General features: G+C 47.2%; 1 protein-coding gene and 1 pseudogene across 1 annotated transcript; both read left to right on the forward strand.

The window, feature by feature from the left end:
* The first annotated feature begins 3,825 nt into the window (after window positions 1-3,825).
* si:ch73-116o1.2 (ras-related protein M-Ras) lies at window positions 3,826-26,045 on the forward strand. Its single transcript, XM_021579712.2, has 6 exons — window positions 3,826-3,980; window positions 16,840-17,057; window positions 17,662-17,815; window positions 18,635-18,734; window positions 23,507-23,586; window positions 24,235-26,045. The coding sequence occupies exons 2-6, from the start codon at window positions 16,862-16,864 to the stop codon at window positions 24,332-24,334; spliced, it is 630 nt and encodes a 209-aa protein (XP_021435387.1). The 5' UTR covers window positions 3,826-3,980; window positions 16,840-16,861; the 3' UTR covers window positions 24,335-26,045.
* Window positions 26,046-26,095: 50 nt separating this feature from the next.
* Window positions 26,096-26,223, forward strand: LOC118943662 (annotated as a pseudogene).
* Window positions 26,224-26,629: the final 406 nt, after the last annotated feature.

Raw genomic sequence — 26,629 nt, forward strand, 5'->3', positions numbered from 1 at the left:
TATCCGTCACCTGTCCTCTAACTGAACCCCACGAAAGAGATCAGAAGGATATTTAGGCTACTTGTAATGGCATGAAGGAAGCCTTAAATCCATCGCTTCAGCCTCATATCTGTTAATTTCACCTAAAAGTGTCAACATAATGACTTCACAATATCCTGCACCTCTCCGTTTTGTTCCGGAACCTATTTGGCCTGATCCGGTACCTCTTGTGGCATGAAAAATAATTGTCACTTTTTGCAATATAAAAATTCTTATAAAAGCGATCCAAGTTAATTCAAGTTGCCTCTTTGTTCATTATCCTGCCCCCACAAAATATATATAATGTGAAAAAGTTGATTTTCAGCCTAATTTTCAAATAATTGATTTGGGTTGGGCCGGCCTGGGTTTATGATTTGCGCACCATTGTAACCTATGTTTGAGACCAACGCGTGGCCGTGGCTTTGTGAGAAGTGTGCCAGTATCTCTCACAGAACTAGAATGAGTTTCCCTTTCTATGATCTATCTCCTTCTCTGCTCTGAAAGACACCAGCCTCCAACTCTCATCTCTCCAGCTTTGCACATAATGTATTTCCTTATAGAATCGCGTAAAGGGTTCTGAAGGAACTGCAGCACCCCTGATAAATGTAAATACATTTACCAAAGTTATATAATTACTGCTGTCTGTTCAGGAATAAATTAAATAATTCAGAATAACCTTCTTCACCATGAGAAGGCCTATAATTCAGCCACAGAGTCTCAATAGATTTTAAAAATAGCCTAGCTGTGGATTGTAGCCCAACAGTGGCAACGCCGTCATTCAGGGCAGGTGGGGCAGAGCCTGTTTATCTATTTGTGTGCCTTTTTTGCATGTTATTTAGCCATTAATACGTGTTACCTATCAGTTTGCAAACAATGTAAAACCCCCAAAATCATTCAGTTAATAAAGCCGCATACAAACATGGTCGCTTTCTTGAGTAAGACAGCTCCAAAATGTAGGTGTTTCAGCCTAGCTCTGTGTTGTCTATGGTGGTGGCAGCCAGTGGAAAATACAGAGCATTGTGGTTGATAATGTTCTCTACTTGCGCCGTGATTGGCTCAGCGTTCTTTCACTAATGGGGACACTACATCACTACAAAATCTATGGGGAGAGCTCAAAAATTCAAGCCCCTTGGGTGCTGTCATATAATTACTGTACATTAGAGGTGCCCATTCAAGAAGGCTCAAGGTCATTGGCCATAGATAAAAAGATGTCAAATCACATATCTACCGTGGCTTTGATTGGACTGATCATATCAACATCATACTTTCAATATGTTAGCTAGCAAGCTAAACAAGCAGTCATCATGATGAATCATATTGACAATTACTGGCAAATAATTCTCAATCCTTGTGATATGAGGAGAAATTATAAATAAAACATATCTGTGCTCATCGGCAATTGGACATAAACATTACACTACTAAGTTGGAAATCGCAAATTCAACGATGAGTGATTTGGAAGGAATCAGTGGCTAACTGCAAGCGTTGCAAAGCAATCACTAACCTGCTATTCAGTAGAGTGGGTGTGTGGTCCAAGTCTGGGTTTCAGGGTCTCTTTTCCAAGCTGTAAAGGATAAACATGCACATGTCATTGGACAGATAAGGTTGAACACTTTGGCCATGCTGTCAATCCAGCATGACTCCTGCCGTGTTCAAAACAACCGGAAACTCGGAACTGGGAAATCTCAGACTTCAGAGAGTTAAAGACAACTGGGAACTCAGAACTGGGAAATCTCAGACTTCAGAGAGTTAAAGACAACTGGGAACTCGGAACTGGGAAATCTCAGACTTCAGAGAGTTAAAGACAACTGGGAACTCAGAACTGGGAAATCTCAGACTTCAGAGAGTTAAAGACAACTGGGAACTCAGAACTGGGAAATCTCAGACTTCAGAGACTAAAGACAACTGGGAACTCAGAACTGGGAAATCTCAGACTTCAGAGAGTTAAAGACAACTGGGAACTCGGAACTGGGAAATCTCAGACTTCAGAGAGTTAAAGACAACTGGGAACTCAGAACTGGGAAATCTCAGACTTCAGAGAGTTAAAGACAACTGGGAACTCAGAACTGGGAAATCTCAGACTTCAGAGAGTTAAAGACAACTGGGAACTCAGAACTGGGAAATCTCAGACTTCAGAGAGTTAAAGACAACTGGGAACTCAGAACTGGGAAATCTCAGACTTCAGAGAGTTAAAGACAACTGGGAACTCAGAACTGGGAAATCTCAGACTTCAGAGAGTTAAAGACAACTGGGAACTCAGAAAAAAGCTCAGACTGGTAAAATACGTTTTAAAAATGTCATCCATTTTTTTTTTTTTTTTGCCCCACCAAGATTTACATGCGAAAATTGCCACAGTAGCCCAATAGTAAGAAATAACCTAGAGTGGGGAACACGAGGCAAATCTGTCAGTGAAAAAGCAGCATGCAGACAAAACAGCCCTTTAGCAATATTTCAAATATGTTTTATTTAACCTTTATTTAACTAGGCAAGTCAGTTAAGAACAAATTCTTATTTACAATGACGGCTTACCCCGGCCAAACCATCCCCTAACCCGGACGACACTGAGCCAAATGTGCGCCGCCCTATGGGACTCCCAATCCCGACCGTTGGTGATACAGCCCAGGATCGAACCAGGGTTTGTAGTAATGCCTCTAGCACTGAGATGCAGTGCCTTAGACCGCTGAACCTCAATTGAGGGAAAACACGGGTTGGAAAGCAAATGGCTCCTGCTGAAAAGAGAAGACTATGCTAGGCTACCAACATATTTCATCAACTTTCAAATATTGTTTTAGAAAAAAAAAAAAAAATTTTTTTGGCACGAGCCCATCAGCCATCACCAGCGAGTGAGCACCGTGTCATTGGGTGAGCCAGGCTATTGCATTTAAGACAAGGTCGTTTTTATTGATCTCAGATTCTAATTTTCTCAGTGTCAAAGTAGCCTGCCATTTAGATCATTTATTTGTGCGGTATTAAAAAAGATTCTGCCAACGTCATGTGTCATGTAAAATTATGTACAATTGCATGAATAGTGTTTATAAAAGGCCACATTTTTTCTGGGATCCTAGGATACAATTTTTTTCAGCCATGTGTGCAACTTCTGTAAGTGCCTCTCCTCTACTGCTCTATGGCACTTTTTTCTCATGCGTTCGTGCTCACTTTTTGTTCCGGCACCTCGATTTACAAATAAAGCACTGCTGTACCACACCGCAACTTCTCCACACTCAATTATGCATTTTTTTTGCCCTAGTTTGTATACCTCTATTTTTCCATGATCAATGTACTTTGAGTCTCACATCTGATTAACTTTCTCACTTTCATTTTGTTAACATGTGATGCATAATAGAATAATTCATAAATGTAGTGATCGGTGACCCATATAAATAAAATGGGTTAGGCTAGCGACTGTAATTACCACTAATCAAGTTTCATGGTCAATAAAATAATTACAAAAGCTATGTTGATGTTAAAATCGAAATGTGCTACTCAGAGACGCCACTTTAGAATTTAGACAGAGGTACCTCTTCAAACCATTGCTTGAAACCAGTCTGGGGGAGACTGGACATAACGGAACAGTTCACTTTCTCAAAAAAGGTGCGTTCCTAAAAATAATCATCAGATTTCTACATTTTGTAGAAAAAATATGTTTCTGTGAAACATATTTAAAAATGTTAACTTAGACCAAATTTGAATAGCAGTCATTATTTAATGCAGAGAGTAAAATCGGATGATTCTTATTTGTAACCAACATAAGGGTCCACCCCTATGAGACCGTTCTATTTTTAGTATCAGCTGTTGCAAAAAAGATTTGCTACATAGCCGACTGCGTCGCATCGCGGATATGACAGGCGCATTCTCGTCACAAGATGATGGCAATGTTCTGAGGTAACGGATAGAAAGAGGGATGTGGAATATTTGTACGTGAAGTGCTGTAGTCTACTTCCACGACAACGGGTTTCATATTGGTAAGTTATTTGCTGAAATTGTCGTCGTTGGCCAGGCAGCTACACATAGCTACTGTAGGTTGCTTAAACATTCTTAGTAAGTATTTTTCATGTCATGTTTTTACTCTGCTTTTGTAAATATTTAAATTGTGGAGTTGGTTTCTGCAACGTAAACTGGAGTACATTTTTTTTGTAACATTGTGGGGCCTCTGTTGGATTCGAGAAATGGACGCCAATATTCAATTTGCGGAAATTGCTTGATGCAGCAAACTTCTCTAAAAGATTTTCACATTCAAGAAGCAACAAAAAACCTTTATCCAGGCGCGGCAACTCGGGTTCTTATACACACAGAACCCCGACTTCAAAACAACAGAAATAATGTTGTGACGTTTTATGTCAGTGGTGAAGTGAACAGTAATATAATCTACTTTTCATTAAAAAAAAATAATAACTTGATAAAACATCGCAAGATCAAACTTGATTGATACATGTATCTGCTTTGTTACAATGTTTATACCTCAGACTGTATTTCAACCAGGCATGTTATGAATAGATGCATTATAACCATTGTAGAATTTCTTCAGGCACCACATCATAGGATGAGGTCACCCACCATTGAGCAGCCTTCAATAGGGCTACACATAGTATATAGGGCTACACATATTCTATATGGCTACACATAGTCTATAGGGCTACACATATTCAATAGGGCTACACATAGTATATAGGGCTACACATATTCTATAGGGCTACACATATTCTATAGGGCTACACATATTCAATAGGGCTACACATATTCTATAGGGCTACACATATTCTATAGGGCTACACATATTCTATAGGGCTACACATATTCTATAGGGCTACACATATTCTATAGGGCTACACATAGTCTATAGGGCTACACATATTCAATAGGGCTACACATAGTATATAGGGCTACACATATTCTATAGGGCTACACATATTCAATAGGGCTACACATATTCTATAGGGCTACACATATTCTATAGGGCTACACATAGTCTATAGGGCTACACATATTCTATAGGGCTACACATATTCAATAGGGCTACATATAGTATATAGGGCTACACATATTCAATAGGGCTACATATAGTATATAGGGCTACACATATTCAATAGGGCTACATATAGTATATAGGGCTACACATATTCAATAGGGCTACACATATTCAATAGGGCTACACATATTCTATAGGGCTACACATATTCTATAGGGCTACACATATTCTATAGGGCTACACATATTCTATGGGGCTACACATATTCAATAGGGCTACACATATAGTCTATAGGGCTACACATATTCAATAGGGCTACACATATTCAATAGGGCTACATATAGTATATAGGGCTACACATATTCAATAGGGCTACACATAGTCTATAGGGCTACACATATTCAATAGGGCTACACATAGTCTATAGGGCTACACATAGTCTATAGGGCTACACATATTCAATAGGGCTACACATATTCAATAGGGCTACACATACTCAATAGGGCTACACATATTATATAGGGCTACACATATTCTATAGGGCTACACATATTCTATAGGGCTACACATATTCAATAGGGCTACACATATTCTATAGGGCTACACATAGTCTATAGGGCTACACATATTCTATAGGGCTACACATATTCAATAGGGCTACACATATTCTATAGGGCTACACATAGTCTATAGGGCTACACATATTCTATAGGGCTACACATATTCAATAGGGCTACACATATTCTATAGGGCTACACATATTCTATAGGGCTACACATATTCTATAGGGCTACACATAGTCTATAGGGCTACACATATTCTATAGGGCTACACATATTCAATAGGGCTACATATAGTCTATAGGGCTACACATATTCAATAGGGCTACACATATTCAATAGGGCTACATATAGTATATAGGGCTACACATATTCAATAGGGCTACACATAGTCTATAGGGCTACACATATTCAATAGGGCTACACATAGTATATAGGGCTACACATATTCAATAGGGCTACACATAGTATATAGGGCTACACATATTCAATAGGGCTACACATAGTATATAGGGCTACACATATTCAATAGGGCTACACATATTCAATAGGGCTACACATATTCAATAGGGCTACATATAGTATATAGGGCTACACATATTCTATAGGGCTACACATATTCAATAGGGCTACACATATTCAATAGGGCTACACATATTCTATAGGGCTACACATATTCAATAGGGCTACATATATTCTATAGGGCTACACATATTCTATAGGGCTACACATATTCTATAGGGCTACACATATTCAATAGGGCTACACATACTCTATAGGGCTACACATATTCAATAGGGCTACACATATTCTATAGGGCTACACATAGTCTATAGGGCTACACATATTCTATAGGGCTACACATATTCAATAGGGCTACACATATTCTATAGGGCTACACATATTATATGGGGCTACACATATTCTACAGGGCTACACATATTCAATATGGCTACACATATTCAATAGGGCTACACATATTCTATAGGGCTACACATATTCTATGGGGCTACACATATTCTATAGGGCTACACATATTCAATAGGGCTACACATAGTCTATGGGGCTACACATATTCAATAGGGCTACACATATTCTATAGGGCTACACATATTCTATAGGGCTACACATATTCTATAGGGCTACACATATTCTATAGGGCTACACATATTCTATAGGGCTACACATATTCTATGGGGCTACACATATTCTATAGGGCTACACATATTCTATAGGGCTACACATATTCAATAGGGCTACACATAGTCTATAGGGCTACACATATTCAATAGGGCTACACATATTCTATGGGGCTACACATATTCTATAGGGCTACACATATTCTATGGGGCTACACATATTCTATAGGGCTACACATATTCTATGGGGCTACACATATTCTATAGGGCTACACATATTCTATGGGGCTACACATATTCTATAGGGCTACACATATTCAATGGGGCTACACATATTCTATGGGGCTACACATATTCTATAGGGCTACACATATTCTATAGGGCTACACATATTCTATAGGGCTACACATATTCTATGGGGCTACACATATTCTTTTGACTATTAATACCTCAGTGAAATCACCAGATAATACAGCAGCAAGAATAGCATGGTGGTGGAGGCTTTTCACATGGTGGTGGAGGCTTTTCACATGGTGGTGGAGGCTTTTCACATGGTGGTGGAGGCTTTTCACATGGTGGTGGAGGCTTTTCACACGGTGGTGGAGGCTTTTCACACGGTGGTGGAGGCTTTTCACATGGTGGTGGAGGCTTTTCACATGGTGGTGGAGGCTTTTCACAAGATGGTGGAGGCTTTTCACATGGTGGTGGAGGCTTTTCACAAGATGATGGAGGCTTTTCACATGGTGGTGGAGGCTTTTCACATGGTGGTGGAGGCTTTTCACATGGTGGTGGAGGCTTTTCACATGGTGGTGGAGGCTTTTCACATGGTGGTGGAGGCTTTTCACACGGTGGTGGAGGCTTTTCACACGGTGGTGGAGGCTTTTCACACGGTGGTGGAGGCTTTTCACATGGTGGTGGAGGCTTTTCACAAGATGGTGGAGGCTTTTCACATGGTGGTGGAGGCTTTTCACATGGTGGTGGAGGCTTTTCACATGGTGGTGGAGGCTTTTCACATGGTGGTGGAGGCTTTTCACATGGTGGTGGAGGCTTTTCACATGGTGGTGGAGGCTTTTCACACGGTGGTGGAGGCTTTTCACAAGATGGTGGAGGCTTTTCACATGGTGGTGGAGGCTTTTCACAAGATGGTGGAGGCTTTTCACATGGTGGTGGAGGCTTTTCACATGGTGGTGGAGGTTTTTCACACGGTGGTGGAGGCTTTTCACACGGTGGTGGAGGCTTTTCACACGGTGGTGGAGGCTTTTCACATGGTGGTGGAGGCTTTTCACACGGTGGTGGAGGCTTTTCACATGGTGGTGGAGGCTTTTCACACGGTGGTGGAGGCTTTTCACACGGTGGTGGAGGCTTTTCACATGGTGGTGGCTTTTCACATGGTGGTGGAGGCTTTTCACATGGTGGTGGAGGCTTTTCACAAGATGGTGGAGGCTTTTCACATGGTGGTGGAGGTTTTTCACATGGTGGTGGAGGTTTTTCACAAGGCTGTGGAGGCTTTACCCTGATGAAGACAGCTTGGCTGTCAAAACGTTGGTAATTACATTTTTGCATCTGAGCTCCTAGAGTGTGCGGCTCTCTTTTATTTTCGAGGCTTTTCACTTGTCAGTCGATCAGAGAAGTTAAACTGCTACTGAAGGTACTGTATGTTTAATTTAAACTTGATCAAAGCAGCTTGAACTCTTGTTTTGTTTTAGAGAAGCATGTTGGGCAGTGTCAACCAAATGACTCTAACAAGGCGTTACTCTATGAAATGCGACATGGATCTATGCTCTGCAGTACATTAGATGTTCCTATCAAGTCCACTGACAGCCAGGTGAGGTTGATTCACTGAAGAGGCATCTCAACAGTAACATAACCTTATCTGTACCAAGTCATGTACAGTCAGTCAGTCTTTTAGTGGCAAAATATGTAATGCATGAGTTCTGATCAGATTATAGAATGAGAGACGTTCAGAGCACATTGAGCACACAGCTGTCCATTATGTGATCGTGTATACTGTCATCACAGATGCTGAAGACCCAGAATCTAGTGATCTCATTTGTACCCAGAATCTAGTGACCTCATTTGTACCCAGAATCTAGTGACCTTATTTGTACCCAGAATCTAGTGACCTCATATATACCCAGAATCTAGTGACCTCATTTGTACCCAGAATCTAGTGACCTCATTTGTACCCAGAATCTAGTGACCTTATTTGTACCCAGAATCTAGTGACTTCATGTTCCCTTGTGAGGGAGGCAGGAATATATTCCAGTACATCCTTCTCCAAGGGTCTGTCTGGGCCGCTTGAGGCAGGAAGGTCTGTATGGGCCGCTTGAGGCAGGAGGTCTGTCTGGGCCGCTAGAGGCAGCAAGGTCTTTCTGGGCCGCTAGAGGCAGCAAGATCTGTCTGGGCCGCTAGAGGCAGGAAGGTCTGTCTGGGCCGCATGAGGCAGGAAGGTCTGTCTGGGCCGCTTGAGGCAGGAAGGTCTGTCTGGGCCGCATGAGGCAGGAAGGTCTGTCTGGGCCGCTAGAGGCAGGAAGGTCTGTCTGGGCCGCTAGAGGCAGGAAGGTCTGTCTGGGCTGCTTGATGAAGGAAACCTCTTTCCTTCCCTTTATTGTGTGGAGCAGGAAGGGGCGGGCTGCCTTCACCAGCTGACTGCGGTTTCCTCAACCTGGGCTGAGTCATGGTCTCTACCCACTGCTTGGGCTGTCCTTTACCCACTGCCTGGGCTGAGTCTGGGCTGTTCTCTACTCACTGCCTGGGCTGAGTCTGGGCTGTTCTTTACTCACTGCTTGAGGAAGGAAGGTCTGTCTGGGCCGCTAGAGGCAGCCAGGTCTATCTGGGCCGCTAGAGGCAGGAAGGTCTGTCTGGGCCGCTAGAGGCAGCAAGGTCTTTCTGGGCCGCTAGAGGCAGCAAGATCTGTCTGGGCCGCTAGAGGCAGGAAGGTCTGTCTGGGCCGCATGAGGCAGGAAGGTCTGTCTGGGCCGCTTGAGGCAGGAAGGTCTGTCTGGGCCGCATGAGGCAGGAAGGTCTGTCTGGGCCGCTAGAGGCAGGAAGGTCTGTCTGGGCCGCTAGAGGCAGGAAGGTCTGTCTGGGCTGCTTGATGAAGGAAACCTCTTTCCTTCCCTTTATTGTGTGGAGCAGGAAGGGGCGGGCTGCCTTCACCAGCTGACTGCGGTTTCCTCAACCTGGGCTGAGTCATGGTCTCTACCCACTGCTTGGGCTGTCCTTTACCCACTGCCTGGGCTGAGTCTGGGCTGTTCTCTACTCACTGCCTGGGCTGAGTCTGGGCTGTTCTTTACTCACTGCTTGGGCTGAGCCTTGGCTGTTCTTTACCCACTGCCTGTGCTGAGTCTGGGCTGTTCTCTACTCACTGCCTGGGCTGAGTCTGGGCTGTTCTCTACTCACTGCCTGGGCTGTTCTCTACTCACTGCCTGGGCTGAGTCTGGGCTGGTCTCTACCCACTGCTTGGGCTGAGTCTGGGCTGTTCTCTACTCACTGCTTGGGCTGAGCCTGGGCTGTTCTCTACTCACTGCTTGGGCTGAGCCTGGGCTGTTATCTACTCACTGCCTGGGCTGAGTCTGGGCTGTTCTCTACTCACTGCTTGGGCTGAGCTTGGGCTGTTCTCTACCCACTGTCTGGGCTGAGTCTGGGCTGTTCTCTACCCACTGTCTGGGCTGAGTCTGGGCTGTTCTCTACTCACTGCTTGGGCTGAGCCTGGGCTGTTCTCTACCCACTGCCTGGGCTGAGTCTGGGCTGTTCTCTACCCACTGCCTGGGCTGTTCTCTACTCACTGCCTGGGCTGTTCTCTACTCACTGCCTGGGCTGTTCTCTACTCACTGTCTGGGCTGTTCTCTACCCACTGCCTGGGCTGAGTCTGGGCTGTCCTCTACTCACTGCTTGGGCTGAGCTTGGGCTGTTCTCTACTCACTGCCTGGGCTGAGTCTGGGCTGTTCTCTACCCACTGCCTGGGCTGAGTCTGGGCTGTTCTCTACTCACTGCCTGGGCTGAGTCTGGGCTGTTCTTTACTCACTGCTTGAGGAAGGAAGGTCTGTCTGGGCCGCTAGAGGCAGCCAGGTCTATCTGGGCCGCTAGAGGCAGGAAGGTCTGTCTGGGCCGCTAGAGGCAGCAAGGTCTTTCTGGGCCGCTAGAGGCAGCAAGATCTGTCTGGGCCGCTAGAGGCAGGAAGGTCTGTCTGGGCCGCATGAGGCAGGAAGGTCTGTCTGGGCCGCTTGAGGCAGGAAGGTCTGTCTGGGCCGCATGAGGCAGGAAGGTCTGTCTGGGCCGCTAGAGGCAGGAAGGTCTGTCTGGGCCGCTAGAGGCAGGAAGGTCTGTCTGGGCTGCTTGATGAAGGAAACCTCTTTCCTTCCCTTTATTGTGTGGAGCAGGAAGGGGCGGGCTGCCTTCACCAGCTGACTGCGGTTTCCTCAACCTGGGCTGAGTCATGGTCTCTACCCACTGCTTGGGCTGTCCTTTACCCACTGCCTGGGCTGAGTCTGGGCTGTTCTCTACTCACTGCCTGGGCTGAGTCTGGGCTGTTCTTTACTCACTGCTTGGGCTGAGCCTTGGCTGTTCTTTACCCACTGCCTGTGCTGAGTCTGGGCTGTTCTCTACTCACTGCCTGGGCTGAGTCTGGGCTGTTCTCTACTCACTGCCTGGGCTGTTCTCTACTCACTGCCTGGGCTGAGTCTGGGCTGGTCTCTACCCACTGCTTGGGCTGAGTCTGGGCTGTTCTCTACTCACTGCTTGGGCTGAGCCTGGGCTGTTCTCTACTCACTGCTTGGGCTGAGCCTGGGCTGTTATCTACTCACTGCCTGGGCTGAGTCTGGGCTGTTCTCTACTCACTGCTTGGGCTGAGCTTGGGCTGTTCTCTACCCACTGTCTGGGCTGAGTCTGGGCTGTTCTCTACCCACTGTCTGGGCTGAGTCTGGGCTGTTCTCTACTCACTGCTTGGGCTGAGCCTGGGCTGTTCTCTACCCACTGCCTGGGCTGAGTCTGGGCTGTTCTCTACCCACTGCCTGGGCTGTTCTCTACTCACTGCCTGGGCTGTTCTCTACTCACTGCCTGGGCTGTTCTCTACTCACTGTCTGGGCTGTTCTCTACCCACTGCCTGGGCTGAGTCTGGGCTGTCCTCTACTCACTGCTTGGGCTGAGCTTGGGCTGTTCTCTACTCACTGCCTGGGCTGAGTCTGGGCTGTTCTCTACCCACTGCCTGGGCTGAGCCTGGGCTGTCCTTTACCCACTGCCTGGGCTGAGCCTGGGCAGTCCTTTACTCACTGTCTGGCCTGAGCCTGGGCTGTCCTTTACCCACTGCCTGGGCTGTTCTCTACTCACTGCCTGGGCTGTTCTCTACTCACTGTCTGGGCTGTTCTCTACCCACTGCCTGGGCTGAGTCTGGGCTGTCCTCTACTCACTGCTTGGGCTGAGCTTGGGCTGTTCTCTACTCACTGTCTGGGCTGAGCCTGGGCTGTTCTCTACCCACTGTCTGGGCTGTTCTCTACTCACTGTCTGGGCTGAGCCTGGGCTGTTCTCTACTCACTGCTTGGGCTGAGCCTGGGCTGTTCTCTACTCACTGTCTGGGCTGAGCCTGGGCTGTTCTCTACCCACTGTCTGGGCTGTTCTCTACTCACTGTCTGGGCTGTTCTCTACTCACTGTCTGGGCTGAGCCTGGGCTGTTCTCTACTCACTGTCTGGGCTGTTCTCTACCCACTCGCTGTATGCACGGTGCAGAGAACCAGGACAGAATCACGGAATCCAGACATTAATTAAAAGGGAATTCAACAATATTAAAAAATGTATTGAACTTAGTAGGAAATCAACTAAATCTATTGAACTTATTAGAAAATATATTTGTGAATTAAGACAGTAACAAAATGCATCAGTGATTCTTATTTTCCTGAAACTTTATGAAACAGCACAAGAATGTCCATGTCTGTGTGTGCACGCTTATGTCTACACTTGTCAGAGTCGTGTGTATAGGTGGCAGGGAAGTCAGGCGTAGGAGAATCAAACTGAGTGTAATGGAGTATTTAGTAACAAATAAACTAAACATACTCCAAACACTAAATGTAACAAATAAACAAAGTGGGTACGAGGACCCGTCGCGCACCAATACAACACAACACTGAATAACAAACAATCTCTGACAAAAACATGATGAGAAAACAGAGGGTTAAATACACAGCAGGTAATGAATGGGATTGAAACCAGGTGTGTGGGAAGACAAGACAAGACAAGACAAAACCAATGGAAAATGAAAAATGGATCAATGATGGCTAGAAGACCGGTGACGTTGACCGCTGAGCACCGCCCGAACAAGGAGAGGCAACGACTTCGGTAGAAGTCGTGACAACACTGTGTAGCTGTTAGCAATAATGCTAATGATAACCTTCTTCTGGAAGCGATGGAGAGGCTTTCCCACAAACCTTCTCAATTAAATGTTAAATACATCGTAGCCTAGAATGATACAGTATCAACATTATTTTCATCAATCTAGTAGCTATTTGTTTTGCAAACTCTGCAATCACGTGAGCGCTATAGCAATGCTTAATAAAGTACTGATCTCTTCCTGGTGTGCACTTTCATTACAGGCTAACTACACACCAAAATTGACATTTCTTAATTTTTTTCTAGAACTAAAAAATGGCCTCCTGATGTGGCTTTAACATAGTTGTGTACTTGGAACATCCAATTCTGCTCTTTTTCTATTTAAAAAAAAGTGTGATGTTGAGAGTGAAATCCTGAAAAAACAGGAGAAAACAGAAACCTAGAGAAGAAAATGGAAAACTGACTTTGGGGAAAAAAAATAACTGGAATCAGGCAAATAAATCTGAATTATTTTAAAGGGTCAGATCTGTATCACACATCCTGGGCAGTGACCTTGCCATGTAACCTACAGTTGAAGTCGGAACTTTACATACACTTAGATTGGAATCATTAAAACTCGTTTTTCAACTACTCCACAAAATTATTGTTAACAAACTAGAGTTTTGGCAAGTCGGTTAGGACATCTACTTTATGCAATACACAAGTCATTTTTCCAACAATTGTTTACAGACAGATTATTTCACATAATTCACTGTATTACAATTCCAGTGGGTCAGAAGTTCACATACACTAAGTTGACTGTGCCTTTAAACAGCTTGGAAAATTCCAGAAAATTATGTCATGGCTTTAGAAGCTTCTGATAGGCTAAATTACATAATTTGAGTAATTTTGTGTTTCAAGGCCTACCTTCAAACTCAGTGCCTCTTTGCTTGACATCATGGGAAAATCAAAATAAATCAGCCAAGACCTCAACAAGTCTGGTTCATCCTTGGGAGCAATTTCCAAATGCATGAAGGTACCACGTTCAGCTGTACAAACAATAGTACGCAAGTATAAACACCATGGGACCACGCAACTGTCATACCGCTCAGGATGGAGACACGTTTTTGTCTACTAGAGATGAACGTACTTTGGTGTGAAAAGTGCAAATCAATCCCAGAACAACAGCAAACAACCTTGTGAAGATGCTGGAGGAAACAGGTACAAAAGTATCTATATCCACAGTAAAACGAGTCCTATATCGACATAACCTGAAAGGCCGCTCAGCAAGGAAGAAGCCACTGCTCCAAAACTGCCATTAGAAATGCCAGACTACGGTTTGCAACTGCACATGGGGACAAAGATCCTACTTTTTGGAGAAATGTCCTCTGGTCTGATGAAACAAAAATATAACTGTTTGGCGATAATGACCATTGCTATGTTTGGAGGAAAAAGGGGGAGACTTGCAAGCCGAAGAACACCATCACAACCGTGAGGCACGGGGATGGCAGCATCATGTTGTGGGGGTGCTTTGCTGCAGGAGGGACTGGTGCACTTCACAAAATAGATGGCATCATGAGGGAGGATAATTATGTGGATATGTTGAAGCAACATCTCAAGACATCAGTCAGGAAGTTAAAGCTTGGTCGCAAATGTGTCTTCCAAATGGACAATGACACCAAGCATACTTCCAAAGTTGTGGCAAAATAGCTTTAAGGACAACAAGTCAAGGTATTGGAGTGGCCATCGCAAAGCCCTGACCTCAATCCTATAGAAAATTTGGGGCAGAAATGAAAAAGCGTGTGCAAGCAAGGAGGCCTACAAACCTGACTCAGTTACACCAGCTCTGTCAGGAGGAATGGGCCAAAATTCACCCAACTTATTGTGGGAAGCTTGTGGAAGGCTACCTGAAACGTTTGACCCAAGTTAAACCATTTAAAGGCAATGCTACCAAATACTAATTGAGTGTATGTAAACTTCTGACCCACTGGGAATGTGATGAAACGTCATTCTCTGTACTATTGTTCAGACATTTCACATTCTTCAAATAAAGTGGTGATCCTAACTGACCTAAAACAGGGATTTTTTACTAGGATTAAATGTCAGGAATTGTGAGAAACTGAGTTTTTTAAAGTATTTTGCTAAGGTGTATTTAAACTTCCGACTTCAACTGTATCTATGCCATGTCCTTTACACACATCCTGTCCTCTACCCACATGTTCTACCCACAGCCTGTCCTCTACCCACAGCCTGTCCTCTACCCACAGCCTGTCTTCTAGCCACAGCCTGTCCTCTACCCATAACCTGTCCTCTACCCACATTTTCTACCCATAGCCTGTCCTCTACCCACAGCATCTACCCACAGCTTGTCCTCTACCCACAGCTTGTCCTCTACCCGCAGCCTGTCCTCTACCCACAGCCTGTCCTCTACCCACAGCCTGTCCTCTACCCACAACCTGTCTTCTACCTACAGCCTGTCCTCTACCCACAGCCTGTCCTCTACCCACAGCCTGTCCTCTACCCACAGCATCTACACACAGCCTGTCCTCTACCCACAGCCTGTCTTCTACCCACAGCCTGTCCTCTACCCACAGCCTGTCCTCTACCCACAGCCTGTCCTCTACCCACAGCCTGTCCTCTACCCACAACCTGTCTTCTACCTACAGCCTGTCCTCTACCCACAGCCTGTCCTCTACCCACAGCCTGTCCTCTACCCACAGCATCTACACACAGCCTGTCCTCTACCCACAGCCTGTCTTCTACCCACAGCCTGTCCTCTACCCACAGCCTGTCCTCTTCCCACAGCCTGTCCTCTTCCCACAGCCTGTCCACTTCCCACAGCCTGTCTTCTACCCACAGCTTGTCTTCTACCCACAGTTTATCCTCTACCCACAGCCTGTCCTCTTCCCACAGCCTGTCCTCTACCCACAGCCTGTCCTCTACCCACTATCTTAGTGGCTTTACATGTCTTGTGAAAGCTGTTGCCTTTTGCCATTACAGCATAAGTTTAATGAAATAATGCCCCCACACACAAGACAACAGAGCACTTACCTGCTGTAATGTCCATATTTATCAAGGACCAGGTCCTTACTAAGTCACAGTAGAAAACAACGATTTAAAGAAAGTGTGGGAAGGAAAATGTTGTCAAACGACAGAAAATAAACAGAAATTGTCAGTGAATCTGAATCACAATTATTTTTGTGGGAAGCTGGTGAAAATGCACCACGACAGCTGCTATATAGTCTACTCTTTCAGAGAAAAGTCACGGGCAGTGAATTTCTTTCTGAAAGCCATAATTACAAAACACAGTAGTCTATATGTCTAGACTGTATTTCCCTTGCTCATAATGGTGCTGGGAGAGTGGTTGGTGCTGCATGCTATTCTGGCAGTCTCAGAAAAAGGAGAAAACAGAATAGTCTACATAGTGGGAAGGAGAGCCTCTCCATTACACCACTGGTTGGCTGGCTGTGCAAGGCACTTCTTCATACAGACAGCCAATCAGTGACCAGGGTGTTTTCTCCAGCTCAGTCAGTAGCCTAATCTCTATCTTAGGCTCTGCTGTTCCAGCTCTTTGGTTTATTTCAGTATTATGACACATGTTGCTTGCACATCACACACATCCTTTACTACAGCCTTTTCTGCAAGCCTCTCTAGTTGAGATTGACGGAGGTGTCGATAGCTAGCTGATGCTCTTTCTCTCTGAGGAGGTTGGTGTTTGATGCATGGTTCTCCATGAAGTCTGGTCTCCCTGGCAATGAATTAGCACCAGCAGCAGCAGTCTAACACTCTATCTTGTGTTCCTTTCTTTCTCCATCTCTCCCTCCCTGCCTGCCTCCCCCCTCCTGCCGTGTTCCAGGTGTAGCCAGCTGCCTGTCACCATGGCAACCAGCAGCGCGGTCCCTAGCGACAACCTCCCCACTTACAAGCTGGTGGTGGTGGGGGACGGAGGGGTGGGGAAGAGCGCTCTCACCATCCAGTTCTTTCAGAAGATCTTTGTGTCTGACTACGACCCCACCATCGAGGACTCCTACCTGAAACACACAGAGATAGACGGACAGTGGGCCATCCTGGACGGTAGGGAGACATCTTGTCCTCTGTCTCTCAGGGTTGGGGGGGGGGGGGGGGGTTGTCTCCTTTATTAATTGTGTTTAACTTGTTAATTAAACATATTGTAGCACAGTGCTCCCATATAGATTCACAGATTTAGATCCTGGGATTTACACCCATGATGTGCATTTGTTTTTTAGCTAGATTTTTCACAGTTGAGCAAGAAGATGAATTTCCCAAAAAACATATTGTAAAACCTGCAACATTGGTACCTCTATGTGTGTTATTGCACAGTGCCCATGTGTGTTATTGTAAGGTGCCTATGTGTGTTATTGCACAGTGCCCATGTGTGTTATTGTAAGGTGCCCATGTGTGTTATTGTAAGGTGCCTATGTGTGTTACTGCACAGTGCCTACATTATGGGTTATTACATAGTGCCTGTGTGTTATTACAGTGTCTGTGTGTAATTGCACAGTGCTGAAACACTGGTACCTGTATGTGTGTAATTGCACAGTGCTGAAACACTGGTACCTGTATGTGTGTAATTGCACAGTGCTGAAACACTGGTACCTGTATGTGTGTAATTGCACAGTGCTGAAACACTGGTACCTGTATGTGTGTAATTGCACAGTGCTGGACACGGCAGGCCAAGAGGAGTTCAGTGCTATGAGGGAGCAGTACATGAGGACGGGGGACGGCTTCCTCATCGTGTTCTCTGTGACAGACAAGGCCAGCTTTGAACATGTGGACCGCTTCCACCAGCTCATCCTCAGGGTGAAGGACAGGTGAGACACAGCTCTTGGTATTGTTTACTCCATGTGTAACTCTGTGTTGTCTGTTCACACTGCTATGCTTTATCTTGGCCAGGTCGCAGTTGCAAATGAGAACTTGTTCTCAACTAGCCTACCTGGTTAAATAAAGGTGTTCTCAACTAGCCTACCTGGTTAAATAAAGGTGTTCTCAACTAGCCTACCTTGTTAAATAAAGGTGTTCTCAACTAGCTTACCTGGTTAAATAAAGGTGAAATAAAAAAAGTATGATGCGTGCCTTATGGACCAGACACATGCTGGTGGTGCTCTGAGTGCCTCCGACTGGGTTGTCTGCCATAATGTTTTGTGTCGTCCCTCTAACACTCTCACTGGTAAAGGGTTCATCTATACAGCAGATAGTCATTCTGTTCTCTATTGTATCTCTTGTTCACAAAATTACAACAAACAACTGCTTCCTCAGCCAATGTCTCCATCCCACTGGGTGCCGACGTCAGTTCAATTTCTAGTTTTTATTTAGATTTGGTTGAGTTGTTAGCTAACGTGAATTCAACGTGAAATCAACAAAAAAAATATGTTTAAAAAAAAAATTGGTTAAAAAATGATACTAAAAAAAAAAATGTTTTTGTTGGTAATCCAATCAGTTTCCCACATTGATTCAACATCATCACATAGATTTTGGGGGGTTGAAGTGACGTGGAAACAGCGTTGACTCAACCAACTTTTGCTCAGTGGGATTCCAGTCAGATCGTCAGCTGTGTAGTGGTGTTACTGAACACGTTGTGTTAAATGAGATACATCTGTTCCTCAGTCCCTCTTTTTCATTCTCTCCTTCAGGGAGGCCTTCCCCATGGTGCTGGTGGCCAATAAGGTGGACTTGGTTCACCTGCGCAAAATCACCAGCGACCAGGGGCAGGAAATGGCTGCCAAACACAACGTGAGTACAGCTTCGACAAGAAGCATTATGGGACATCTTGACGTCTAAATCCTTTGTATTCAATGTTTTGTTTGATGTAGTACAGTGTCCAAATTGATTCATGTACTTTTGATAGGGACTCCTGGATAGTTTTTTTCTGACCAGGAAAACCGTATTTACTGTATTACCTAGTTAGTGCAGGGCTGGCTGGGAGAGAGGTTGTTATTGCAGGGCTGGCTGGGAGAGAGGTTGTTGGTGCAGGGCTGGCTGGGAGAGAGGTTGTTATTGCAGGGCTGGCTGGGAGAGAAGTTGTTGGTGCAGGGCTGGCTGGGAGAGAGGTTGTTAGTGCAGGGCTGGCTGGGAGAGAGGTTGTTGGTGCAGGGCTGGCTGGGAGAGAGGTTGTTGGTGCAGGGCTGGCTGGGAGAGAGGTTGTTAGTGCAGGGCTGGCTGGGAGAGAGGTTGTTGGTGCAGGGCTGGCTGGGAGAGAGGTTGTTAGTGCAGGGCTGGCTGGGACAGAGGTTGTTGGTTGCAGGGCTGGCTGGGAGAGAGGTTGTTGGTGCAGGGCAGGCTGGGAGAGAGGTTGTTAGTGCAGGGCTGGCTAGGAGAGAGGTTGTTGGTGCAGGGCAGGCTGGGACAGAGGTTGTTGGTGCAGGGCAGGCTGGGAGAGAGGTTGTTAGTGCAGGGCAGGCTGGGAGAGAGGTTGTTGGTTGCAGGGCTGGCTGGGAGAGAGGTTGTTGGTTGCAGGGCTGGCTGGGAGAGAGGTTGTTGGTTGCAGGGCAGGCTGGGAGAGAGGTTGTTGGTGCAGGGCAGGCTGGGAGAGAGGTTGTTGGTGCAGGGCAGTCTGGGAGAGAGGTTGTTGGTGCAGGGCAGGCTGGGAGAGAGGTTGTTGGTTGCAGGGCAGGCTGGGAGAGAGGTTGTTGGTTGCAGGGCAGGCTGGGAGAGAGGATGGTTGCAGGGCTGGCTGGGACAGAAGTTGTTGGTTGCAGGCCAGGCTGGGAGAGAGGATGGTTGCAGGGCTGGCTGGGACAGAAGTTGTTGGTTGCAGGGCAGGCTGGGAGAGGATGGTTGCAGGGCTGGCTGGGACAGAGGTTGTTGGTTGCAAGGGCAGGCTGGGAGAGAGATTGTTGGTGCAGTGCTGGCTGGGAGAGAGGTTGTTGGTGCAGGGCAGGCTGGGAGAGAGGTTGTTGGTTGCAGGGCAGGCTGGGACAGAGGTTGTTGGTGCAGGGCAGGCTGGGACAGAGGTTGTTGGTGCAGGGCAGGCTGGGACAGAGGTTCTTGGTGCAGGGCAGGCTGGGACAGAGGTTGTTAGTTGCAGGGCAGGCTGGGAGAGAGGTTGTTGGTTGCAGGGCAGGCTGGGAGAGAGGTTGTTGGTTGCAGGGCAGGCTGGGAGAGAGGATGGTTGCAGGGCTGGCTGGGACAGAGGTTGTTGGTTGCAGGGCAGGCTGGGAGAGAGGTTGTTGGTGCAGTGCTGGCTGGGAGAGAGGTTGTTGGTGCAGGGCAGGCTGGGAGAGAGGATGGTTGCAGGGCTGGCTGGGACAGAGGTTGTTGGTTGCAGGGCAGGCTGGGAGAGAGGTTGTTGGTGCAGTGCTGGCTGGGAGAGAGGTTGTTGGTGCAGGGCAGGCTGGGAGAGAGGTTGTTGGTTGCAGGGCAGGCTGGGACAGAGGTTGTTGGTGCAGGGCAGGCTGGGACAGGGGTTGTTGGTGCAGGGCAGGCTGGGACAGAGGTTCTTGGTGCAGGGCAGGCTGGGACAGAGGTTGTTAGTTGCAGGGCAGGCTGGGACAGAGGTTCTTGGTGCAGGGCAGGCTGGGACAGAGGTTGTTGGTGCAGGGCTGGCTGGGATAGAGGTTGTTAGTGCAGGGCTGGCTGGGAGAGAGGTTGTTGGTGCAGGGCTGGCTGGGAGAGAGGTTGTTAGTGCAGGGCAGGCTGGGACAGAGGTTGTTGGTTGCAGGGCAGGCTGGGAGAGAGGTTGTTGGTTGCAGGGCAGGCTGGGAGAGAGGTTGTTGGTGCAGGGCAGGCTGGGAGAGAGGTTGTTGGTTCAGGGCAGGCTGGGAGAGAGGTTGTTGGTGCAGGGCAGGCTGGGAGAGAGGTTGTTGGTTGCAGGGCAGGCTGGGAGAGAGGTTGTTGGTTGCAGGGCAGGCTGGGAGAGAGGATGGTTACAGGGCTGGCTGGGACAGAGGTTGTTGGTTGCAAGGGCAGGCTGGGAGAGAGGTTGTTGGTGCAGTGCTGGCTGGGAGAGAGGTTGTTGGTGCAGGGCAGGCTGGGAGAGAGGTTGTTGGTTGCAGGGCAGGCTGGGACAGAGGTTGTTGGTGCAGGGCAGGCTGGGACAGAGGTTGTTGGTGCAGGGCAGGCTGGGAGAGAGGTTCTTGGTGCAGGGCAGGCTGGGACAGAGGTTGTTAGTTGCAGGGCAGGCTGGGAGAGAGGTTGTTGGTGCAGTGCTGGCTGGGAGAGAGGTTGTTGGTTGCAGGGCAGGCTGGGAGAGAGGTTGTTGGTTGCAGGGCAGGCTGGGAGAGAGGTTGTTGGTGCAGGGCAGGCTGGGAGAGAGGTTGTTGGTTCAGGGCAGGCTGGGAGAGAGGTTGTTGGTGCAGGGCAGGCTGGGAGAGAGGTTGTTGGTTGCAGGGCAGGCTGGGAGAGAGGTTGTTGGTTGCAGGGCAGGCTGGGAGAGAGGATGGTTACAGGGCTGGCTGGGACAGAGGTTGTTGGTTGCAAGGGCAGGCTGGGAGAGAGGTTGTTGGTGCAGTGCTGGCTGGGAGAGAGGTTGTTGGTGCAGGGCAGGCTGGGAGAGAGGTTGTTGGTTGCAGGGCAGGCTGGGACAGAGGTTGTTGGTGCAGGGCAGGCTGGGACAGAGGTTGTTGGTGCAGGGCAGGCTGGGAGAGAGGTTCTTGGTGCAGGGCAGGCTGGGACAGAGGTTGTTAGTTGCAGGGCAGGCTGGGAGAGAGGTTGTTGGTGCAGTGCTGGCTGGGAGAGAGGTTGTTGGTTGCAGGGCAGGCTGGGAGAGAGGTTGTTGGTTGCAGGGCAGGCTGGGAGAGAGGATGGTTGCAGGGCTGGCTGGGACAGAGGTTGTTGGTTGCAGGGCAGGCTGGGAGAGAGGTTGTTGGTGCAGTGCTGGCTGGGAGAGAGGTTGTTGGTGCAGGGCAGGCTGGGAGAGAGGTTGTTGGTTGCAGGGCAGGCTGGGACAGAGGTTGTTGGTGCAGGGCAGGCTGGGACAGGGGTTGTTGGTGCAGGGCAGGCTGGGACAGAGGTTCTTGGTGCAGGGCAGGCTGGGACAGAGGTTGTTAGTTGCAGGGCAGGCTGGGACAGAGGTTCTTGGTGCAGGGCAGGCTGGGACAGAGGTTCTTGGTGCAGGGCAGGCTGGGACAGAGGTTGTTGATTGCAGGGCAGGCTGGGACAGAGGTTCTTGGTGCAGGGCAGGCTGGGACAGAGGTTCTTGGTGCAGGGCAGGCTGGGACAGAGGTTGTTGGTTGCAGGGCAGGCTGGGAGAGAGGTTGTTGGTGCAGTGCTGGCTGGGAGAGAGGTTGTTGGTGCAGGGCAGGCTGGGAGAGAGGTTGTTGGTTGCAGGGCAGGCTGGGACAGAGGTTGTTGGTGCAGGGCAGGCTGGGACAGGGGTTGTTGGTGCAGGGCAGGCTGGGACAGAGGTTCTTGGTGCAGGGCAGGCTGGGACAGAGGTTGTTAGTTGCAGGGCAGGCTGGGACAGAGGTTCTTGGTGCAGGGCAGGCTGGGACAGAGGTTCTTGGTGCAGGGCAGGCTGGGACAGAGGTTGTTGATTGCAGGGCAGGCTGGGACAGAGGTTCTTGGTGCAGGGCAGGCTGGGACAGAGGTTCTTGGTGCAGGGCAGGCTGGGACAGAGGTTGTTGGTGCAGGGCAGGCTGGGACAGAGGTTCTTGGTGCAGGGCAGGCTGGGACAGAGGTTCTTGGTGCAGGGCAGGCTGGGACAGAGGTTCTTGGTGTAGGGTAGGCTGGGACAGAGGTTCTTGGTGCAGGGCAGGCTGGGACAGAGGTTGTTGGTGCAGGACAGGCTGGGACAGAGGTTGTTGGTTGCAGGGCAGGCTGCGACAGAGGTTGTTGGTGCAGGGTAGGAAAAACCCACATTCCTTATTATGAGGGTCTGGTTCGGAAAGACGTAATTACTATTTGTTGTCTATACCTTGTGGCACTAGCTAAATCAAATCTAATTTTATTTGTCAAATGCGCCAAATACAACAGGTGTAGTAGACCTTACCATGAAATGCTTACTTACAAGCCCTTGCAGTTTTAAGAAAAATAAGAGTAAAGAAAATATTTACTAAATAAACTAAAGTAAAAAAATGTAGAAGTAACAATAACGAGGCTACATACAGGGAGTACCAGTACTGAGTCAATACGCAGGGGTACAGGTTAGTCGAGGTAATTGAGGTAATATGTAGGTGGGGGTAAAGTGACTATGCATAGATAATAACAGTGAGTAGCAGCAGCATAAAAAGGAGAGGGGGGGGGGGGTCAATGTAAATAGTCTGGGTAACCATTTGATTAGCTGTTAAGCATTTTTATGGCTTGGGGGTAGAAGCTGTTAAGAAGCCTTTTTAGAACGGAACTTGGCGCTCCGGTACTGCTTGCTGAACTGTGCCGGACACACTACACTCTGTAGCGCCTTGCGGTTGGAGGCCGAGCAGTTTCCATACCAGGCGGTGATGCAACCAGCGGTGATGCTCTCGATGGTGCAGCTGTATAACTTTTTAAAACAGAGACAATTGGACGTTTGCTTGTGTACTATGTTGTCTTTCCTGGCAATGTTGGATCAATGTGTTTTTTCTTTACAGATTACATACATTGAGACAAGTGCCAAGGATCCTCCTATGAATGTGGATAAGGCGTTCCATGGATTAGTCAGGGTTATAAGGTAGGTCAAACTTCTAGATGGATACTCACTGACTTGCAGGTTATTTTTAAGAATTATGAATCTATAGGCATGAACATATTGGATTAAATTGATGCTTGAATAAGAGAACCACCATTTTGGTTTCTCTTTGCAAACGTACATAACTATATGTTTGACATGAATGCCAGAAAAAGTCTGTTAAAAGGATGGGGAAAAAACTGTAGCTATTTCCTGAATGAACAGATGTGTAATTTCAGAGGACTCCAGTATGTGTTGATGTTTGGTGTGGTCAGGGCCCACTCAACTGTTTGTCAAGCATTTAGAGGAGTAACACAGAGGCCATCTAGTCTAGCTGCTTAGATAGCTTGGCCATCTGATTTTAACCCTCATTCTCTCTCATCTCCATCTTTTTTTTCTCTTGTTTTCTCCTCCCTTTACATACCCTCCTTTCTTACTCATTTTCTTCTCTCTCTCTCTCTCTTTCTCCCCCCCTCTCTTTCTCCCCCCCTCTCTTTCTCCCCCCCTTCTCTCTCTCCCCCCCTCTCTCTCTCTCCCCCCCCTCTCTCTCTCCCCCCCTCTCTCTCTCCCCCCCCCTCTCTCTCTCTCCCTCTCTCTCTCCCTCCCCCTCTCTCTCTCTCCCCCTCTCTCCCCCCCCCCCTCCCTTTGCAGGCAGCAGATCCCAGAGAGGAGCCTGAAGAAGAAAAAGAAGATGAAGTGGCGAGGAGAACGCTCTACGGGTTCTCACAAAGTTCACTGTGTCATCTTATGATGGTGTCACCCTTCTCGCCTCTGCGTAGCATTGTTGTTAGAGAGAACTGCAGACTGGCAGGGAGCAACAACTGGAGGAGGAAGGGGGGACTTGGGGAGAGAAGGAACTGACTGTTGACTGTTACAGTGTCATGGAAAACCTCTCTCAGTTGAGGGGTTCAACTCCAAGACATCCCCAAGTGGGGGTCTTATAGCAGGTAGCCTAGTGGTTAAGAGCATTGGGCCAGTAACTGAAATGTTGCTGGTTCGAATCCCAGAGCCGGCAAGGTGGAAAAATCTGCCATTCTGCTCTTGAGCAAGGCAGTTAAACCCCCAACAACAACTACTCCCCGGGCGCTGATGACGTGGATGTCAACTAAGGCAGTCCCCCGCACCTCTCTGATTCAGAGGGGTTGGGTTAAATGCATTCATTTGTACAAATTAATAGATTTACCCTTTCCCTTCCCCTGATTGGTCAGAAAAAAGACCCTTCAGTTAGAGCTCCTTATGGACTGACTGACAGACAGGGATGTGATGATGCTCTCTGTGGAGGTGGACATCAATGTATTCTCCAGGTTGGGGAGATGTGAAGTTAGATGTTGTTGGGGACCCATGATCTGACTGTCAGTCAGGTCGGGGACTTGGGACACATTATTTGAGTGTAACATTGTGGTTGTTCATTCTCCATGATGTTGAAGATTGAATTCTGAAACGATAAGGGTATATGATTTTGAAGTATATTCTATTTGCACTAGCCACTGGCATGAAAGGATGTGGCTTTGTTTCCTGGGGTCCTGAAGAAAAGTGGGAGGATGTGGCTGTTAGTACTGGTCTGGGATCAGTCAATGGGGAATCTGGCTTGTAGGTCAAGGGGACCAGTCACTCCAAGCAACAAGACGTTTGATTTCTCGTGTCTAATAAGGAGTATTTCACAACATATGAAATGGCTTGTACTGTTAAAGCACTAAACAAAACAAAAAGCAAACATTTTGGCTTGTTCATCTGGTTAGAAATGGGCTCTTAAAAGAACAAAGTACCATTGCATTTTTAACAGAGTTTGAGTTTCATATCCGCATCTGTTGAAAAATGGCTAAATATGAAAGGGAAGGCATAATGGAATGTGAAAAACCGATCTTATCATATGTCAATCCCATGTAGCCGAATCTGTCTGTCTCATGTCTGTTGCACTGAACAGTTTCTATACTCTCAGCCCTGGGTCGTGTTCCGTAGCAAAGCAGTTTGCAATGGAAAACAAAAATGGCCGTTTCTTATTGGACAAGTCCAAGTAATGCCTTCATGTTTCAGTCCATTTTCATTAGTTTGGTGCTTAATAAACATGGCCCTGGAGTGACCCTGCTGTATTTCACCGAGAGGTGCAGTGCAGTGGAAGTTCCACTTCCCAGGGTATGAAGTAGCAGACATGTTGTCTTCGGCAGTATTTTACAACAAAAAAAGAGAAGAAAAAAGCTTGTGTCTGAAGAAATCAATGATATCATATCAAGTATGTTTGAAGCCTTTGTATTATTGATATGAATTTCTTTAGTAGTGTTTTTTAATAATTGATAATTTATTACTGTACCTGTTACCTCAACATGATTTGTTATAACTGGCTGTGTCTGACTGATGAACCAGGAGAAGACGAGGCATAACAAAAATGGCCACCGCCTTTCTATCTATCGTCACTTCAGGGTTTCAATAATGAATAAAGAAATACAATATTGTGAGTTAAATGATACTATCTCTGACTGTGTGTCTGTATGATGTCTTGGCTTACTTAACCTGGGGACCTCGGCCTTTTGGCTAAGATCAAGTGTAGTATCTGTTTTTATCAGTTTAATATCTGATACGTCCCCCATCGAGGGACTACATATTAAATGTTCCAGAGTGGCGCAGCGGTCTAAGGCACTGCATCTCAGTGCTAGAGACGTCACTGCAGACCCCGGTTCGATTCCAGTCTGTATCGCAACCGGCCGTGATTGGGAGTCTCATTGGGTGGCGCACAATTGGACCAGTGTCGTCCGGGTTTGGCCGGGGGTAGGCCGTCGTTGTAAATAAGAATTTGTTCTTAACTGATTTGCCTAGTTAAATAAATAGAAACAGTCAAATCTAATTTTATTGGTCACATGTGTTTAGCAGATGTTATTGTGGGTGTAGAGGAATGCTGGTCAGTCTGTCACGAGAGACTGTGGTTGCTCCTCAACTGGAACCATATGGGCCCTGCTTCAAAGTAGTGCATTATATAGGGAATAGCATGCCATTTGTGGCACTCTATGACTACATATTGTTATTAGCTCCTAGTGGAGGTTCGGTGTTGTAG

Source organism: Oncorhynchus mykiss, chromosome 22, assembly GCF_013265735.2.
Source record: "Oncorhynchus mykiss isolate Arlee chromosome 22, USDA_OmykA_1.1, whole genome shotgun sequence".
In the NCBI taxonomy this organism is placed as follows: Eukaryota; Metazoa; Chordata; class Actinopteri; order Salmoniformes; family Salmonidae; genus Oncorhynchus; species Oncorhynchus mykiss.

Excerpts from the sequence above, each read along its gene's own strand:
- si:ch73-116o1.2 (XM_021579712.2), top strand. The coding sequence starts at position 16,862 with ATGGCAACCAGCAGCGCGGTCCCTAGCGACAACCTCCCCACTTACAAG. Across the intron at positions 18,735-23,506 it reads AAATGGCTGCCAAACACAAC|ATTACATACATTGAGACAAG; the intron begins GTGAGTACAGCT and ends TTTTCTTTACAG. Across the intron at positions 23,587-24,234 it reads GGATTAGTCAGGGTTATAAG|GCAGCAGATCCCAGAGAGGA; the intron begins GTAGGTCAAACT and ends CTCCCTTTGCAG.